General features: G+C 54.0%; 6 protein-coding genes across 6 annotated transcripts; 2 read left to right on the plus strand and 4 right to left on the minus strand.

The window, feature by feature from the left end:
* Positions 1–1,452: 1,452 nt before the first annotated feature.
* AYL99_03671 (hypothetical protein) lies at positions 1,453–3,390 on the minus strand (the record flags this gene model as incomplete). The annotated part of the gene is made up of 3 exons (XM_018835185.1): positions 1,453–2,096; positions 2,378–2,914; positions 3,015–3,390. The coding sequence occupies 3 exons, from the start codon at positions 3,388–3,390 to the stop codon at positions 1,453–1,455; spliced, it is 1,557 nt and encodes a 518-aa protein (XP_018694835.1).
* Positions 3,391–4,623: 1,233 nt separating this feature from the next.
* Positions 4,624–5,937, minus strand: AYL99_03672 (hypothetical protein; the record flags this gene model as incomplete). Its single annotated transcript, XM_018835186.1, has 3 exons — positions 4,624–4,780; positions 4,837–5,719; positions 5,772–5,937. 3 exons carry the CDS (start codon positions 5,935–5,937, stop codon positions 4,624–4,626), a joined length of 1,206 nt encoding a protein of 401 aa, XP_018694836.1.
* A 342-nt stretch (positions 5,938–6,279) lies between these two features.
* On the plus strand, positions 6,280–7,331 carry AYL99_03673 (hypothetical protein; the record flags this gene model as incomplete). Its single annotated transcript, XM_018835187.1, has 2 exons — positions 6,280–6,587; positions 6,641–7,331. The coding sequence occupies 2 exons, from the start codon at positions 6,280–6,282 to the stop codon at positions 7,329–7,331; spliced, it is 999 nt and encodes a 332-aa protein (XP_018694837.1).
* Positions 7,332–7,545: 214 nt separating this feature from the next.
* On the minus strand, positions 7,546–10,251 carry AYL99_03674 (hypothetical protein; the record flags this gene model as incomplete). The annotated part of the gene is made up of 1 exon (XM_018835188.1): positions 7,546–10,251. The coding sequence occupies one exon, from the start codon at positions 10,249–10,251 to the stop codon at positions 7,546–7,548; it is 2,706 nt and encodes a 901-aa protein (XP_018694838.1).
* A 288-nt stretch (positions 10,252–10,539) lies between these two features.
* AYL99_03675 (hypothetical protein) lies at positions 10,540–12,576 on the plus strand (the record flags this gene model as incomplete). The annotated part of the gene is made up of 1 exon (XM_018835189.1): positions 10,540–12,576. The coding sequence occupies one exon, from the start codon at positions 10,540–10,542 to the stop codon at positions 12,574–12,576; it is 2,037 nt and encodes a 678-aa protein (XP_018694839.1).
* A 71-nt stretch (positions 12,577–12,647) lies between these two features.
* Positions 12,648–13,406, minus strand: AYL99_03676 (hypothetical protein; the record flags this gene model as incomplete). The annotated part of the gene is made up of 1 exon (XM_018835190.1): positions 12,648–13,406. One exon carries the CDS (start codon positions 13,404–13,406, stop codon positions 12,648–12,650), a length of 759 nt encoding a protein of 252 aa, XP_018694840.1.
* Positions 13,407–14,366: the final 960 nt, after the last annotated feature.

Below are 14,366 nucleotides of genomic sequence, written 5' to 3' on the forward strand. Positions count from 1 at the left end.
GTTGACATCCTGGCCTACGTTGTACCCGACTTCCTGCAGGATATTGGGAGCTGACGGAACTGGGATCCCGGCGGAAGTGTGTGTCCGTGCCATGGGTTGGGTTGGATGTTTCTTGATTTGAAATGATTTGACTTGGCTGCTTTCATGATACCCCATATAGCATGTCCCGGGGGTGTTTTTTTCCCGGGCTGGAGTTGGTGGGATTTAGTGCTGAGCGAGAGAGGCGGGGAGTGTATCAGCACGATCGGGTGGTGACATAATTGGACGTTATACTTCACAGGGGACATCCTCACGTATGGTTGTAAAAAAGGACCTCATCAATCCTGGCATGTTTTCCATTATTTTTTCCCCTGCGGTCTGTAAGGAAAGCAGGAGATGCCAACCGAGTCACGTACTGTATGTCCTGGTCGGATTTTTGGTAAGGAAAAGGGAAGGGAAAGGGAAAAGGAAAGCCCTGGTTTCCCCAGCGGTGGTGAGGCGGTGACTTCCTGGCGTGCTACATAGTATGACCGACTGGCAAGCATGTTCCCTTCCCCCTCTGTATGCGTGTATGTGTGTTTACGTCCGTGCCCGGAATGTTGTTACAGATCTCTGGTACGCCACCGCTACAGATACCTACCTACCTACATACATACAGACATACATACATACATACATACATACCACAAGTGCTTACTTGTAGATATACAACTATGTTGGGCGAGGCTGATTGGTTTCCAGCCAATTGCGCTACTTGTTGTAGGGAGGTGGGGGAAGGGGAAGGGGGCCAGAATTTCAATGGCTATACGTGCTATATCAAAATATTAACACGCACACACCACACAGCTTATGTCTTGGGAGGGGGGCGGGGGGAAAGAATCCAATGTCAAAGAGAGAGACATGAGCATGAGACAGAACTGACTGATTGATTTCCTCTCCTTTCCTTTTCTTTACTCTACTCAATTCATGGCATGGAAAGATAGATGGCAGAGCATTGCATTGTTCCCCCATTCCCCTTTATACCCAGGGGTTTACTCGAGCCTGTATGCACGTCACGTTCCTTTTTCTTCTTCTCTCTCTTTCTCCATGCATTCTTTGGGTCTCTATCTCTCTCTTTTCTTCTCAACGTGGAGATAGATGCATAAATAGACTGCTTGGGGGTGGAAGAGGGTTTCATTTTCAGCCTCGTGGACAAGAAGGTTCTCTCTCAGAGGTAGGGTAACTACAGCTGTGGAAATCCTCCGGTCTCTCCAAATGGGTGCTTGCTCGACCACTTAATGTAAGAAAAATGGCTTTCCCAACTCTCTCTCTCTCTCCGGGTCACTAGTCTATGTGCTCTCTCCCAACACCAGTCCAGTGACGACGACACAGGAGGTCTTCCTCGTCAAGTTTCATCCGTCCATCCGCACATTCATCACAACGTCGATCTCTTCTTCGCCACCTCCCCACCTGCAGGTGCTCTGCTGCCTCGGCTTAAACCATGTATCTAAACTGCTTGTCGTCGCCGAACTGGCCGGGCTCCTCGAGGTGCACGGTCTCGCGGTCGCGGCCGTACTTCTTGTCGCGCTTGCGGTTCGCCTGGATCAGCAGGCCTGTCTGCATGAGGCTGGTGACCACGACGATCAGGCAGGCGCCGCACGAGATCCACATGCCCTTGCGGTAGTAGGGGGCGTCGCTCTTGGGGAAGATGTTGGTGCCCAGCACGGGCCCGCACTGGCCGCCCGTGGCGAGGATGGCCAACGCTACGGCGCGCTTGCTGTCTGTGGCGTGCGTGTTGCCGACCCACGTCAGCACCATGGCCACCGACACGAAGATGAGCACCGCCAGGAACAAGCCGAAGTACCGCGGCCCGACCCCGGACGTCGTGCCCAAAATGATGTACCCGACCGCCGCGATCAGCGCCGGCACGGTGACGAAGATGCCGCGCAGGTTCACGCGGTCCGAGACATAGGCTGTGCCGCAGATCGCGAGGAAGCAGAACACGTACGGCGGTGCGGAGAGCCCGTTGGACTGGATGGTCGAGAAGGCGCCCATCTCGCTGATGATGGTGGGCACGAAGAGTGGGAGAGAGGCGAAGCAGACGTTGCACCCGAAGTACATCAGAGGAGGAAGGTAGGCTGTGAACATGAATTGTCAGTCTCGGAAACTTTTCCTCCGTCTCTTCTTCAGAGTCATGACGGGTGGGTAACGGGGATCACATGGCTTTCAGAATCCCATGAGAACAACGGGATATTTGCCTTTTGCTTGACCGAGTCACCCTTCAGGCTTCACGACCTGAACAGGGGCTTTCCAGTTGAACAGTCCTCAAAAATGAAGCGAAGGGTGGGTGACTCGGGTCCAAATAGGACCAGTGAGCAACGGGAAAGCGCACGAAAAGGAGAAGAGGAAGAAAACTCACATCGATAATCCATCAACCCGCCCAGTACCTGTTTCCACTGCAGTCCTTTCTTCCCGGTCCTGTCTCCAGGCTGTCTCAAGGACAAATCCACCGCGATTTCTTTGTCTCTATCTGTCAGGAACTTGCAGTGGGCGGGGGAGTCCGGCAGCCAGAACCACGCCACGAGAGCCAGCACACAGGTCGGAGCACCCTCAACAATGAAGAGAATGCGCCACGGTGCAAGTTTACCTCTGGCTTGTGCAATGCCGTACGCGAGGGCACTTCCGTAGGCGTTGGCGGCGGCAGAGCCACTCAGGAAGATCCCGGTTCGCAGACCTAGCTTCTCGCGCGGGTAGAAGAATGAGAGGTACAGTGGAACACCAGGACCATAGGCCGCTTCAAAGATGGCGAGAATGACTCGGCAGACCATCACGCCGGCCCACGATGTACATGCTGCTTGCAGGGTGGAAACCACCCCCCAGCCAAAAACGACAAAGGCAACCCAGGCGTGGGGAGGAAATGCTTTCCAGCCCATTTGGGTCCATTGCGAGAGGATGTCTGTGTAACAATACATGAGAACGGCGTCGGAAGCAGTGGAACGAACTCGTGGGGTTGCCAGTGCGGCCGTCTAAATGCCAGAGGCAGCGGGAGAACTTACAGCTGATGTAAAACGCAGTTCCCAGCCAGTCATATCGATTTCCACTGAGATCAATGTCTTTCTCCATTCCGGAAATCCTGGCATTGCCCAGGTTGGAGCGGTCTAGGACGGACAGGGAGTACAGGACAAAAATGAGAGGCATCAGGTGCCAGTCAAGCTTGCGGATGACAGCATCTTCCTCTTCCTTGGTATACCGAGGGGCGGCAGCAGGGTCGTAATGGGCATTGATATCGTTGTGTTTCTCCGAAGATATCTCTTCGGCTGTGGTGACGGTGGGCTTCTCGTCGCTGGTCGACGTTTTGGACGAAGCCAACCGCACAGCGTCCGGCGGGGTGACGCCCGTGATAGGCTTCTCGCTGATCTCTTTGGAATCCATGCTCGCCAGGCTGAAGAGGGGAGAGGGAACCCCAAGGAACTTGAGCAAAGCAGCTGGAGGAGGGGAACAAGGATGAACGGGGGCTGAGGAGGAAGAAAAAGTCCAGCAACAGCAGCGGCAGCTTCACATATGGGGAACCCTTGACCTTTTTATTTGGATGCGTCGAGCTTACCTTGCTTGACCCAGGCGCGTGGTAGTCGATCTGCCCGACGAACTTTCGCTTCATGCATTGCGGCAGTGATCCCATGCCATGCCGTGAGCAACCCACGAGCCTGTTCGCCCCGCAGAAGCGAGGTCGCATTGGACCCTTCGACATGTCTGTTCTTTTTTCCAGTCGACTTACTGGACAGGAAGCCGACCTGGGGGGCAGCGTCGCACGCCCCGTCCGTTCGGAGAGCAAATCCAGGAAAGGGCTATCGCTGAGTCAAGGACAGGGGATCGACGTGGTGTTTACTAGGTTCTCGATGGGCAACACCAAATGTGACTGCCGAACCGGACATTGAGCGGTGATCAGTGCATGGGGTTTGACGGAGTAGCGGTACTTCCGTCGGCAGAAACAGGGACCGTAGCGCAAGTATTGGAGAAGAGAGGGCAATCTCGAGGTCTTGCATATCATGCCCCGTATTCTCTTTGTTCCTTGGAACGCCACCCACCGGGGAAAGGGTGGAGGAGATGGGTAGAGGAAGGGAGAAGTGTGGGTGGTTGGCATTGGGGGAGGGAGAGCCTTCCCCACGGAATGTGCCCGTGTGCCAGATGTCAGTCAATACTTTGGGGGGCTCGTATAGGCGATCGGGTCGCCGAGCTGCCCCCGGGTTCCAGGTGAGCCTTGGCCTCCCTAGCCCTTGGCCCTTGAGGCGATCCCCCCCGAAGCCTCGACGCCACGCGCCTTAACTATGTCTGCTTCCGTCACGCTAATCAAGAGTCAAGGGAATACCGCCGGTAACGGAGGTGTCCTCCGTTCGGCACCCAGGCGAACGTCTCGATACAGCAACAGGATCCCGAACGAAGGATCTCAACGTGCATGTCAACATGGTTGGGGAATCTAGACCAGCTAATACGTTCTGCCTAGAGTGCATCTTGCAGACCACCAAATCCATCATGCCTGGTGCAGAAGCAGGTCCAAGCTCACGAGACCTCCACGTCTGTGCAGGGGTGGCGTCCCAAATACAAATACGTGCTGAAAGCCTCGTTTATCTGATTGTGTGTGATCCAAGATAATCAGGCTCCTGTCGTTCATCCCATTCCAACATATTTGAACCATAACGGTCGACAATCTTCACGTTGCAACCACGGTTCGCCGCCATAAAACTGTCCGGGCGTACACCCACTACATTTGGGTGAGTTGGGGCAGTTGTAGAATGGGATATGGTTGTATCCGATATCCTTGAACCTGTCCCCTGTCAGTCTGTGTTTTCGATATCTCACTAGAAGTTGGGATTGCCTTACCAGTGAATTTTGCTGGCATCCTCAAAAAGCCCCAATGCAATGCTGTGGACAGGGGCATCACCCCATCTCTCATAAAAGAAGCCACCCGTCCGGTCCAGGTGGGTGAAATAGTCCTCATAGACCTGACTCCTCCAGAATGACAGGTCGGCGATCTCAAAATTGGACCAGAAGTGACAGGTGCTGTACCCATGGGCCTTGATGTTGTTTTCCGGTCTGCGGGTATTGTCCACCAGCCATGCCATGGCGTTGTTCTTGTGGAGATATTCGGGGTGGGCAGCCAGAAACTTGATAGTCTCTGGCCACAAGGATGGGATAGATTCTGGCGAGTCAAACAGATTGATGTTGAAGCCATAGGTCTTGTTGTGGTCCTGCATGTACCGGAACACGTCGTAGTCGACCTGGCAGAAGAATTTGACCTTGGGCTCCACGCGCCAATAGTATTGGGTATGCTCGAGGGCCGGATGGCGGTAGAACATGCCGCTGTTCCATCGACACATCTTGTGATATGATATCATCCCGGCGTACTGAACATCGTTCTCTTTCAAGATCTTCGCCGACTCTTCATAAAGTTCCTGGCTCACCCAGGACGGCATTTCCCAATGCTCTTTCGGAATGACATGGTAGGCACATTTGGCCTTTGTGACAGCCTGTGTGGCCTGTTTGAATTCCTCAGTGAATGGGACATCGTTGAAGAATGTCCAGGGATAGTTGAATTTGGAGTTCCACGTCTCTTCGAGCTGTCTCATGGTCGGAAGGAGTTCGGCAAGTTCTTCATTGCGGACGAGAGATAGGAGGGTGGCATTAATGCGCGCCGAGTTGGGGCTCTCGGGGGCATAGTCGTGGTCAGTGTGTCGCCATAACGGTTCGGGCGGCTCGCCAATCGCTGCAGGTACATGTTAGCGTTTGTCGCATGGATCCGGGGTGGTCATACACACGCTCTAGCAGAGGATCTTGTTCCCAGGTCTCGATCTTGTCGCCATTGCCGACCACGGTGCCGGGGGGGTTGATCGTTGGGACCGGGCGCAAGTACTGATAAATGACGAAGAAGACCAACACCACGGACAGTGCCCCTAGGAATCGCACGGGCTTTGCGACGGCCATAGTGGACGGCGACTGTTAGCCATCGGCCATGATACAGGAACTCTTCTATGCTCCAGATAGTCACGCCCAGGAAAATGGTGAGATAGGATGAAAAGGGAAAATAAAGAAGCAAAAGCGTTGAAATCGAATCTTTGAAATGTTCGTGTACGCGGTCACGGGATCCACTCATCTAGGCGAGACGAGGCGTTTACCCCGGTATTTCCGCAGACACAATGTCATTTCACAATTCAGGCACCACCACGAAAATTTCCGGCCACAGGCCTTTCCAACCCAGCTGGTACCTTGAGGGAGTACAGACCGCACCGACGACATCCACAACTCTCTCTGCACCAACTGTGCACCATGGAGATCCTCCGTGAGCCGCCGAAGGCCTCGTCCTTCGTACCTCTAATCGAGCATCAGTCTGCGACGCCCGCCTCGTTCTATTCCGGCCCACCAGTCCTCCATTACTACAGTGACCGCAGCAAGCTGGTCGTCCTGGAACATGAAGCCCGCTCCGTGCCAGCATTTGCGCCATTGCTAGAACATCCCAGTTCCGAAGCGCAACCTCAGCAGCCTCATCATGCGAACGGCACCGAAGCCAATGGAGATTTTGAGATGAGGGGACAGCAAAAAGTTGTCGACAACGTGGATGTATGGGTGACTTCCGAGTGAGTTGGACAACCGAGATCTCGGGACAAATGGGAAACTGACGCCGGAACAGCAAACTCTTCCTCTACTCCAACGATGCGAATGCAGGCCTCTCGATCCCGTACCCCTCCATCTCCCTCCACGCGATCCAATCTCTCCCGCAACCCTCGCCCGGCGAGCAACAAGGTCTATACATGCAGATAATCTCATTTCCCTCGCCGGAGAGCGGTGCGCAAGACGAAGACACTGACCCCGATTCGATATCTGTCACCGTGATCCCAACCGCCTCTGCCCCGCCGCAAGTCGTCTCTGGGACCACTCACGACGGTCTTGAAGGGGAAGACAAGCCCGAACAGACGCCCGTGGTGGCCATGTTCAACGCCCTTTCCGCCTGCTCCAATCTGCATCCCGACCCCGTGGAAGACGACGACGGCGAAGACGGTGGTGGGAGCCGTTTGTTTCGCGCGGGGCTGGCCTTCCCCGGCAGCTCGGACGGCGGCCTCCCGCCTGCGATGCCGGGCAGTGGCGGCTGGATCACGGCGGAGAATATGCACGAGTTTTTCGACGAGGAGGGGAACTGGATTGGCGGTGATGACCAGGCCGAGCCAGATGAGGACGACGGCGACGGAGCGGCAGCTGCAAGCGACGACCCCTTGGGCCCCGGTGCTGGCACTGTTCGGCCAAGGCAGGATACAGAACGAGGAGACGAGGATGCCGCTGGCGTAGGAGAGGCGGAAGAGACGAAGTGGAGGAGGACGTCCTAGTCTCTCTCAAACTGCTACCATCACGATCCATCAGGGACGATGAAAGACAGGAAAGGCATCGTACGATGACCACGAAAGGATTGTAAAAAAACAGGAGCAAAACAAAAGGAAATGGGACATGGAAAAGCGGATTTGGATAGTAGAGTCGATGAAATACCCCTAGCGCGACCGTCTTTGCCCAGTGGCTCGGATTCGATTCACTGGGTACCCAAAATCAAAAGGCAGCCCTTTTGTTCAGAGGGAAGACTCCTTCTAGAGAGTCGGCCAACAGCTCAAAATTCTCGCCCACCTCCCATCCTTGCCGTACCTGTACCTGTCCCTGTGCTGACCTTGAACTTGAACTTCTCGCCACGGCTCTCAAACCGGCGATCAAGAACTTGGCGTGTTTCCGGAAGATGTCTCTCACTTTGATGATCTCCTGGATGAGCGAGGTGTCTTGCTCGAGGATGAATGTGGAATATCCCTCTCCCATGCTCGTGTCATCGTCCTCTGAAGAGGAATCATCGGCACCTTGTCTCCTACCTCGGCGTCTTCTCTGGCTGCGCGCCGAGATGAAACTGCTCGCCTCGAAATCTCCATGCGCATCTGCGGATGTCGGCCGCACATCGAGATGAGTTGAAGGCGAGGTTACGAGATCCGTGAATCGAATGGATAGGTCGAGAATTGTAACGAGTGCATCGCGTAAAGGTTTGATTCGTCTGCTGCTGAGACATGCATGCTCCAACGCTTCGACGTAGTGGGTATGAATTGCTATCATGTCGTCAAGGCTTCTGGTTGAGGAGCTATGCAACAGTTCGCGCATACTTCTTGTAAAGGTCTGGACCGTGCAGCTTGTCAGATGGCTATAGAGGGTGTTCGCAAAATGGGACAGCTGCCAATATATCAGTCGTGCAAGCCTTTGTTCGTCGAGGCTGTCAAAGGGTAAAGGCATATGTTGAACGAAGAAGTACGCTCGGCTCTCGAGCAAGGACCTCGCCCGGCGGACTTGATTCAGTATTAGAGCAACACGTTGATAGGACGTCATGGCGTTGGGGAGGATGATATTTGCAATTGGCCAACTGACGTGGTAAGAGATGGATACGGCAGCCAGGATCTTGACGGAGCGGCGTCGATTTTCCATGCTCCGAGAAGAGGTGTACTGGGCTTGGACGGTGATTGCATCGACATCCACACATTCAGAGTCCTGGAACGCTTCAGCTAGGAGATCAGAAAGCAGGAAACGGTCGTTCCACATCTCCAAGCAGCGATCTATCCGGTCGAACATCTTGCTTTCAATACCATCAAGGAGGACACCCTCTTTGGCAAGATAGAGATAGTCGAGTGCGTCGAGGAATCTTGTCAGGCCGCAGCTGGTCTCCAGAATCTGCCTAAGAGCAGTCGTGGAGGTGTCGAGTAGAGCGGAGAGATGTCGATTCAGGATCATTTCAAATGTCGCGGAGAAGGGTAATGGAGAGCTCAGTATCAGATGGGCTGTCTCCATAGCCGCGGCTGCGATTCCGAGATCCCTGTTACAGCTATCTGGGGTGGCTTGTCCAAGATGGTGCAGAAAGGCAGCAGTTTTGCCAATTGTGAAGATCTTTTCGGCAAATTTCTCCAGGAATATTGGGATCAGGTTGTCTTTTGCGGCAGCCAGGGTAAACCAATCATGCCACAAAGTGCTCGCCACTCGTGTCTTGCTGTCGTTCTCAAATACAAAAAATGGTTCCGTGGACTCGATCCTGCCGGTGACCAACCATGCGTCTATAGGTTTCGAATATAGAGTCAGGGCAGAGAGGAAAATCGGGAGGAAAGTCTCCACCTCGACAGAGTTCGAGCAACTGTACGCTGTGTCCAAATGGCTGTAGATGGTGTTCAGAGCGCAGATATGGTCATTCGATACGAAATCGGGCACGATGGCGCTGACAGCCTTTAATGAATTGCTTGCTCTCTCAATCATCTGCAGTGTTTGAAGCAGGCTGACCACACCCGTTGGCGAAGATCGGCGTAAGATAGTGGCGTGTTGTTCGGATATGATCATTTCAAAACTCGTCATGATATCACTGATTGCGCTTTGAATGAATTGCATGACGGCCGGATTCTGGGGGATTCGCAACCACTGGCGAACGAAATTAATCTTTGCACCCAGTCGAGCTGCCTCCTCCAGCAAGGACCCCGAGGTTGTCCGCCCCAGATGGGCCAGGCAGTATCGCGCATTGGGACGGACGCCATGGTTGGTAATGGTGAAGATGGAGGTTGGCATTCCTGTGAGCATAAACAGTACCTCCCTTATCGCTTGAGTCTCTGTGACCGGAACAAAAGGTCCCGGTCTATGCCAGAATTGTACTGCTTCTAGCATCGCTGACTCTTGCGCCACCGGCGTTTCAAACAGCCTCTCGACGTTCTTTTCCTTCCTAAGATGATGCTTCACAGCGATTGGCGAGGGCGGTGTAGTTATAGTGACAAATTCGTCCTCGTCAGAGCTGGAATCAGAATACTTCGGAAGCCTCCATATCTCATCCTGGCGGTCGATGGGATCGTCCGCATCGATCTCCTCCCATGTCAGGATGGGAGGGGTCTCTGTTCGTGGTTTCAACTTCTCTAGATTCTCAATCCGGCTATGTTGTACCGGGTCATGAGAAAGATGAAGGAGAAAATCCAGAACATCGGGCAACCACTTTTTGTCATCGTGGTCTCTCTTTAGCTCCGCACGTCGCGAGAAAAGCTCCGCGGCCACGTCGTCGAGGTTGTAGACTTGGAGTTTTTCTTCCAGTCCGGTAAGCTTTTCATCGACGGCAAACTGGTTGGTCCGGCCATAGCTGTGGTGCTTGACGGTGCGGATGAAACTGTCTTTGTTTCTAGGTACGTCGGTTGTTGCAGATGGTGAACCGAAAGAGAGCAAAAGCTCTTCCAGCCAGGTGTTTATGGTGGTCGTAGAAGCCATACTAGCTTCTTTGGCGTATGCAGGTCGATTGGCATCATATACTTGACCGTGTTTTGAGACGGAGAATGACCCAGACAGTACTTTGTCCCTTTTGTGAGAGACAAGGGAGTGGTCAAAGATGGACACAACGGAGCGCGTCTCGTGGATTGTATCTGCGGCAAAACTTCGGCTTGTTGGTCGCAGGCTTGGAGATGCAGCGAGCAGCTACCAATACATTTCTCAATTCAATTGTCCTTGCATCACGTCAATGTCGCGGAGAGAAACAGTCCGTAAGAGTCTGAGCACACTATGAAGGGCTCCCGTGGACCCTATCCGGGCCAGCAAATCGAGGCCTTCCTTGACAGCTTCTTCTTTTGCCCATCTTGTACAGCATGGCGCATGAGCAAACCTCTACGAAGGACAGCTCCCACCGGCTCCGGCTCCAGGAGCAGAAACAGCAGTCGGCGGCATGCCTCAACTTCAACTTCAACCGCAACGCTCATCTCCACGACCGCCGTGAACGCGCAAAAGCCCGTCCCTCCGCGGTATAAACCTCTCTACGAATCCCTTCTTGACGTGCGAAAGAAGGCGGCGGCGCAGGTAAATCTCAGTCGACTCCAACTTGCCCTGCAAGGGCTCGAGTCCGAGACCCCAGTGACCAGGGTGGCTGTTCTGGGATTGAATGTTCAAGATACAGCAAGCAGAGTGGTCCGGCTACTGCTTGCAGACGCGTTGGAAGACGAAGGGAGCTGGGAGCGGGAGTTGGTAAAAAGTGCTGGGAGCGTGGACTTCAGTCGAGGCGTCTTGATACGTTATGGACGCGCTCCGAATCCAAATCTTCCTCAGCCGAAGACCATCATTCCGGTACTTCACGTCCCATCGAACGTTCTCGAGCGAAACAATATGGAGATACTAGTATCGAGTATCAGCGGGCCCCGAAATGGCGAGCTATTGCAAGGGGCGCAAACAGTCACATCAGATGCATTCTTGTCACCGTCGATTGGGACGCCCACCGCTGCAACTGGACGACAAACGACCATCAGCCAACCAGTGCATAGCAGTCTGCTTGTCACAAAAGGACTGGACGGGCTCATGCTAGCTGCAGAGCTATTGGCGTCTACCAATTTTACAGCCCGGGAAGATCGGGAATCTGTGAGTTTGGCCGTTGATCTGAGAGAGTTCAAGGACCAAACCCAAGGACAAGTCTTGGTCGTAGACGCCGCCAAAGCAGAGGAGGGGCTGGCAGCGATTCGAAGATCTATTGGGGAAGCAACTGAATACGAGCACAAATGGGTCGATTCGGGTATGCCGATATTGTCAGGCTGGCTCACATTGGCCTCAGCTGCAAGATCTGAAGGACCCATCCCAGCAACTGTGAAGGCCCTGATTTCCTCATTACTGACGACTGCAATGACCAATTTGCAAGTTCAAGCGTCCTTGGAAGCTCGATCGAATGCGGCTCGAAGCCTGAGCCATGCCACGCGGGCCAATCTCGAGGACGCAATCGAAGGATTCTCTCGAAGCGCCCACCAAGAGCTCCAATCCGGGCTCGCATCAGCATGGAACTCGCACAATTGGCGCAAGTTGGCTTGGTACAAGCTGTTCTGGCGTGTGGATGATGTTGGACTTATCATTACGGACCTCGTTACAAACGCATGGCTTCCTCGTACTGAGCGCGCAGTCTATGAACTTTCCGGTCGGCTGTCTCAGGCGGGCATCTCGCCGATGGATGCTTTGCCTTCACTGCCACAGCATGGAAGCCTGACCATGTCCAAGGAAAAACAAGATCATCTTACAGAGCCCACGCCAGTACTGCAGGCGCAAGCCACCATTGCGACCGACCCCCCTCTGGAGGCAGTCCTGGTCAACCCCACAGGGACCGCTGAGGTCGAGATGGCCCCTGTCCCTCAACCCATACCTTTGTCTTCATCGATATCTAGGACTCGTTCCGAGCAAATGCAACGTGCAATTGCAGATCTCACCAGCACGGCTCAGCAGATTGTGCTCAAAACCCTCTCGATCACAGGTCTGTCTGGCGGTCTCTCGGCTCTGACCTACCTTTCCATCACACCAGGCAGCATGTATGAAGCTGGCACAATAGCCGCGTTAGGTACAGCTTACGCCTTGTGGCGGATGCAGGGAGACTGGTTTAAGGCTACAAAGGCACTGGAACACAGCTTGTACGATGAGGGCAGGACTGTCATTCAGCGAATCGTGGGCAGGATGGAGGAACTAGTGGACACTGCCAGTCAAGTGGTAGAGGATGAAGTCGAAGTGCAGAGTCGACGCCAGGCTGAGGATGCTGTCACAAGAGCCAGAGAGGAATTAGATCGACTTCAGAAATGATTGATCGAGTTTCGACTGGTGATAGTCTCCCAATAAATTTGACAATAATCACAAGTTCTCTGAACTCAAGGTCAAGTTATCTCGATGGCATCATCCGGAACACCGCGTCTGCTTCGTAACCGTCGTGCCCAGAACTGCATCATCGGCAAGGCCTCGTCTCGATTCTTAGGCAACGAGTCATCTGCTTTCTTCCATTGATGATAAGTGACGAATTCATAAGTGGCCTTGATGCGGTTAAGTGGACTGGAGCCGACTGCTGCAAGTGGTGATTTTGAGCCTGACAGGAGTAGCACCGGTGTTTTGTTCTGAGACTTCGTGCTTGTAAGAGGTGCAGATAGCGGCAGAGCTCCCCCGACTGATATGACTCCTCCCAAAGAGGGTAGAGAAGATATGGATGGATGCAAGGGGACCGTTAGGGCGACCGAACCACCCTGTCCGAAGCCAAAGAGATGGATGTGGTCAGGTCGGTACCTGAACTTATCGACCAGGACTCTCGAGATCACTTCCTGTGCAACGAGTTCCACTGATTTGGTCAATGGAGAGTCGGAATCAAGTTCACCCGTGGTAGTGTCAACATGAAGGTCTTCGGACCACTGATCCCCCGGCCCCAGAGGGAATGGTAAGGGGAAAGGTGGATTGATTGTAATGGCCAAAGCGTCAGGGAGGTTCAGCGCACGAGAGAAGGAGGAGAAGTTGGCTGATGTGTCACCTAAGCCTGGAAGGAAGATGACCGCATTCGTGGCCTTGTTGTCGGGTGGAAGGTGGAGGATCGGTTTGAGGGCCGGGGGAAAGTCGCTGGCGGTTGGAGAGGGACCAGGCTGGTGAGGCATTGTGGCGCAGCGATCAACGGGCGGCTGGGACAGAAAACAAGGCGTCTTGCTGGGTATACACGTGTGACACTGTTGATCCTCCAACCCTTCTATCTTTGCTAGAGTAGGGGCGGGTTTGATATCGGACAAATCGACATGGATGGTTGGGTCCTCGCATCCAGCTCGCCAGGAACCAAAGTCAAGCAAGGAGGCGGCAAGCGTCGAGCATGACGTTCTGCGGCCAAACGACTGCGGGCTTCCCAGGCACGCCAGGGTCCGAGACAAGCTTTAGCTTCCAACTTGGCTCCAGCAGTCAAGCACCATGCGCAGCCCCTCTCGGCCTTGGCGTTTGTCGGCCCCCCTCGATGCAAATGTGAAGCAATCCGACATCCTTCCACAACCCCTCACAATATTCCAGGAGATCAGGGGTAAGATGCATGTGAATATGCGAGCTGCACAGATCCCATGTAATAGGAACATCTTGATCCGAAAATACTGGTGAAAGAATTGCCCAGAGAAGCGACCGGGACCCTGAAAAGGCGGGAACAAGCGAGCTGAAAAGATGTGGGGTGGCGGACCTGCATTGGCTCCAGCATCATTGACATAAAGCCGCGATCAGTGATGGAGGGGTGATGAGGAGGGATAAGGAATAAGGGACACGGTGATGCACAGCCACGGATGGCCAGCTGAATTCTTGTTTTGAGGACCCAGAAGTGGCTCGGGTCAGTAGTGAGAAAACATGTGAGGAGCAGTAACTTGAGCCGGTGAGCTTTGGTCACCTTTGTTGACGCAATGCCCGTAGCAGATGAAACAGAAGCAACGTCAAGGTGAATGACTGGCCACTGCTGTGACCGGAGTGGGGTCATCTCTGTGCATTCCCAATGGCGAGCTGCCAGCGAGAGGGATGCATCGAGGGGCAAGTTTGTGTCTGCTTGTTTGGCACGATTTCACTCAAGGATCCCGGCGCCACGGGCGGTGACT

Source organism: Fonsecaea erecta (genome assembly GCF_001651985.1).
Source record: "Fonsecaea erecta strain CBS 125763 chromosome Unknown Scaff3, whole genome shotgun sequence".
NCBI classification, from domain to species: Eukaryota; Fungi; Ascomycota; class Eurotiomycetes; order Chaetothyriales; family Herpotrichiellaceae; genus Fonsecaea; species Fonsecaea erecta.